Source organism: Trichinella spiralis (genome assembly GCF_000181795.1).
Source record: "Trichinella spiralis strain ISS 195 chromosome Unknown Scfld3, whole genome shotgun sequence".
Taxonomy (NCBI): Eukaryota; Metazoa; Nematoda; class Enoplea; order Trichinellida; family Trichinellidae; genus Trichinella; species Trichinella spiralis.
Window position 1 is genome coordinate 16,482 of NW_003526942.1, and position 4,695 is coordinate 21,176.

Consider the following 4,695-nt stretch of genomic DNA (forward strand, 5'->3'; position numbering starts at 1 on the left):
GATAGCGTGGTCACCGAACCAATAAATGAACAGTGGGACCGAATGGGAACAGAAGTGGGACCAAGTGGGGGCAAACCACGATATTCAGTTATTTCATTAGCAGTTTTATCATCACAAGCCATGTATTTAATATTAAATTTTAATGGATCATGATGTATGTGAATGTATGTGACATTTTCAATATTAATAGTTGATTTATTTCATTATAAAATGAAATACTTATATTGAAATTAATAAATGTTCACGTCAATGTGATAATGGAAGACAATTTAATTTGAAACCAGAACGTGACAAAAAAACAGTGCATTCAAGCATGCAACGTGAAGCATTTCAGCCGAACATGCAGAACAAGTTAATCTCTTTTATCCTGATGGTGATATGCCAAGTTGCAGTTATCTTATCTGTTGACTTTGAGCCTTGATATGACTAACAGCAATTTTACTTATTTTCCGCTGAGGTATGCTGACATTTATATTATTCCTTCCTTCTGCAGTTATATGCAAAATTATCTCTACATCTCTCTCATAACTTTGTCATATTAAGGTTGTTACTTTTGCTTTGTCAAATTTTGTAATATCTGCTTCTGTTTCCTGCTTATAGTGAAAGGCTTATTTATTATGTTATTCTTTGATGGTATCGAAATATTCTCTTTCTTGGTTAGCTTCGTGAGTTTCAACCTATTTTGTCATGGCATATTCACTGGTAACGCATCGTGATTGTGATTTAAGCTTTCATGGATTTCCGCTTGATTTCTTGACTTTATTCCGTGTCATCTACAGATTCCTGCTGATGTCTGGGTAGATCAGCGTGTCTTCAATGGTACCAGGGTATGTTTGCGGCGTTGAGAGTTTGCAATATGACGGTTCTGTTTGCCTTGCTTTTATTATTTGTGAAATTGCTCATGTGGGCCCTCCCCATCAATACCATATCTAGCAGTTTAAAGATTACAAGTTTTGAAAAATGACCGCAACACTGCTGATGATAAGTTGTGCATTTAGACAGTTTACAGTGTGAGCAATGTTAATTAGAAAAGGAAGGCATTTGGGATATTTTATTGCTAAATTTGCATTTTGAACAGAATTTTAAATAGTAATTTTACAATTTATTTTGATCTAAAAGTAAACCAAAGAAAGAAAATGCTAAGAATTATTATGTGAATAAAACGTGACGCTTTCCAACTTACAATTCTAAATAAATTGTGTACCGTGTGTGGATTAGTTGTATGTCTCACATACGTTTTATATGAATCGATAGCAAATACAAATAAAAAATACTTAACGACATCAAAACATCAGTTTGAATGATTTTATAATGTAATTTAACCCCGTAACGTGGTTGAAAGTGGAAAAGATTTCTAGTTATTAAATGTAGCCAATTATTGGCATCTCTGATAATCGGATAGATGAAAGAAAAGATTCAGTAAATCCATCGGCTTATTGGATTTATCAATGTCGAGGGAGGGATTTTTCTGCTTTGCAGAAAGCTAGGTTGTTAACGCCACCTATAAGGTCCGTAACAACCAATTATTGCATTGGTTTGCTATAGCAGATGATTAGCTTGTAGAAGCGCATGCTGAATTGCGCTGTTACAGGCATACATTTTACATGTGGCTAGCAGATTCGAACCCTTCACCCCATGATTTTTGGGTAGGGTAATTTGCACGCGGACAACCTGCTGCCCGTTGTAGGTAGAATTTAACTTTTATATATATTAGCTTCTACAAATTTTTCTTTCTGAAATTAATATCATTTCCAGTATTGCATTGCTTGATTTTCATTGATATGAAATATTCCGCATTTCGTAGACATATCGGCTATTTAGCTTTCAGCCACTGGACGCAAAGCTTAAACTGAAAACCTTTTCAATTTATAATACTCACATTCTCGCTTCATAATAATAACAGAAAACAACAACTTTTGAATAATTGTTATGATTTTTCCATTTCAATTTTTACCTTATTTACATTTATCAATAATTTGTGATTTTCTCTTTCTTATCTTTGCCATTGCTTCTTGTTTAATCAGTAATCTTGCCTTCTTTGTATTTCGGTGTATTCTGGAATAATTCGCATATTAGTAATCGGGAAAATGCTTTGAGGTTACCAGAGTGATCATTTTTGAATGTAGTCCATGTTTGCGTGCTTTATGGAATCTGGGATAAAGTTTCTTTGGATTTTATAGAGTAGATTAGTCAAAAAGGGTGTCAACCCAAAAGATAAATACGGTATGTTTCATGGGTGTCTGTAAGTGCTCTCAGACCTACTTGATGTTTGTTCAAGAGTCACTGTTTTTAGCTGAATATACGACAAAAACAGTCAGTTCTTTATGGCAGCTTTAAAAACCCATTATGCAGCTATATATTGCTAAAAATAATCAGTTGTGGTGAAATTGTGATTGCCACTTTTACATTTTACCATACGTATTGGCCATTGGACCATTTGACCGGGAAAGTACAGTGTGAAGATCAACTGGATATATGAAGCGGAGAATGGTTATGCTCTGAAATATTTGTTATATGCTGGCAGTATGGCGTAATAGCGTTGGTTCTATCGCCAAAACTTTTCTTTGATTAAAATTGTTCTGCTTTGATTAGCTACAATTTTTTTCATTTCATTTGTCCAAATTTTTAATTACATAGCAATTCATTACGTATCGTTTGACCTCTTTTAGTGTTTGATCGGTGACGTCACCAATTTAACAGTTAAATTTTTTCACTGTTTTTAGCTGTTTTTTTAAGTATATTACTTTTCCACTTTGCACTTTTAGTCATTAGTATTTGTAATATGATTAAAAAAAATTTCATCGCCGCTGCATGTTCTCAGTCAACTGTCAAGTCTGAGGGATAGAAATGAAGGAAACAACGCTTGTTTGCTTCATCCAAATCGATGCAAGCAGGACACACCCGTATCTAAAAATAGAACGGAATTTTCTACAACTGAAGTTGCCAGCCAATATAAGGAGTGGTGATTGCTTAATGTTAGCATCGACTTATTTTTCTGATTTCAGCTTCTGAAAAATTTATCACATGTAGATTTTCCTTTTGTACTTAAATAGGTTTTAGCTGCTTTGCAGAAGGGTCAAGGCCGGCAAATGAAAGATCAATATATGCTTTATGCCTGCCGACGATGATCATATTTTGGCGGAAAATATGCAGTGCTAGAGGAAGATAACGTGAGATGAAAAATAATTTTCTTTTCTTTATGTTTTGTTTGGTGAAATGTTTTCAAAATCTAACAGATCCTTTTTGATCTGGAATGTTCAACATGTGGTTATCATCGTAACTGTGCCATTTGATTAGCTATTCAGCTGTGATCTGGGATTGGATGATTGTTGTTTATCAAATCTTTATCAAATGTGGGTGCATTACCATTAAAATACTTTATATGGACATAAAAAAGCATTTACTGTTTAAAAGAAAAAGCTTTTAGTTATAACCTGGAAATGTGTATATTTGTTTTCAGACTGCAAATGATGCTTTTAAAAAGCTTTTGCGTTTTACATTTCACTGTTAACAAAACATTATCTTATTGCTTAATTTTGTTTTTGTAAGTTTGCTTTTGCATTTTGTTTCTTCACATCTATGCTGATCAACAGACTGTTTTCACAGAAACTTTTCTGCTATTCGACATAAGGGCTTCAGAACTTAGCAAATGTATAGTACAGAAATTTCTATTTTACAAGCAAATCTGAACTTTATTGCAATATACACCATGGGCAAGATGGGCAATACAACGATAACGTGGAAAAAGTCCATTTCTAAACTTGTAGACACTGTTCCACGGCAACCAACTAATCGTTATGTTGAAAAAATGGATTAGCTGTAATATTACAATAATAATGTGCTACATTAAGCCATTGTTTGTATGTTTATTTACAACCCGTATTTGTCATTATGATTTGTGCACTTGAGCGTGTGGCATCTGCCTTTGTGTATTGGCTTATGTTGGTTCTTTGAGATACAAACTGAAATTCATTAGTATTTATTCTCATCATTCCAAAACACATCTGAAACCTACGATACGGAAAATAGCACAAGCTAATGATAAGCATTGAGAAGTGAAATAAATGAAAAATGGAATTGAGGGTTTTGTTCTTTACAAATTAAATATCTTTATTATCTAATTGCATTATTCTACAAAAATATAGAAGCAACAAATGAACAGCCTGAAGAAGAGATAACTGAACAAAGAGATGTTAAATAAACGTGTTTATCTAGGTCATTTTTTGTTTTCATAATTTGACATCTAATGACTTTTTACGATGGCAACAGAGCGAAACAAATAAATTTCTTTGCTTTCACCTTTGTTTGGTAAAATCATTTCAAAATGCAATAGGTATTTTTGACCTGGAATGTTGAACCATAGTAATACAAGAATTGCAACTTGAATGTTTAGTCAACCCAGTAGTCGGTTTACTTTAAATATTGAAAAACAAATTTAATACAGTTTACACAAAATGTATAATTACCGATGCTTATTTTAAACAGAATTCAAGATTTTATTTTTTATTAAATGAAACATAAGAAGAAAAACAATAACTCTTGTGAACAGGAGCGAAAGAAAGATTGGAAAGATTAAATTCTTTTGCGAACGAGAAACATTTTCCGAGAGCGCTACAGCTGAAATGAGAAAATATTTCAGTGCTAATATTCTACAATCCCCCCTCCCAGTTTCAGCTGAAAACTGCAGCTGTGGAC

General features: G+C 33.2%; 1 protein-coding gene across 1 annotated transcript; it reads right to left on the reverse strand.

Moving 5' to 3' along the window:
* Nucleotides 1–3,866: 3,866 nt before the first annotated feature.
* Tsp_12189 (hypothetical protein) lies at nt 3,867–4,413 on the reverse strand (the record flags this gene model as incomplete). Its single annotated transcript, XM_003378705.1, has 3 exons — nt 3,867–3,962; nt 4,016–4,091; nt 4,345–4,413. Coding segments are annotated over 3 exons (241 nt in total), but the record flags the coding sequence as incomplete, so codon positions are not given.
* Nucleotides 4,414–4,695: the final 282 nt, after the last annotated feature.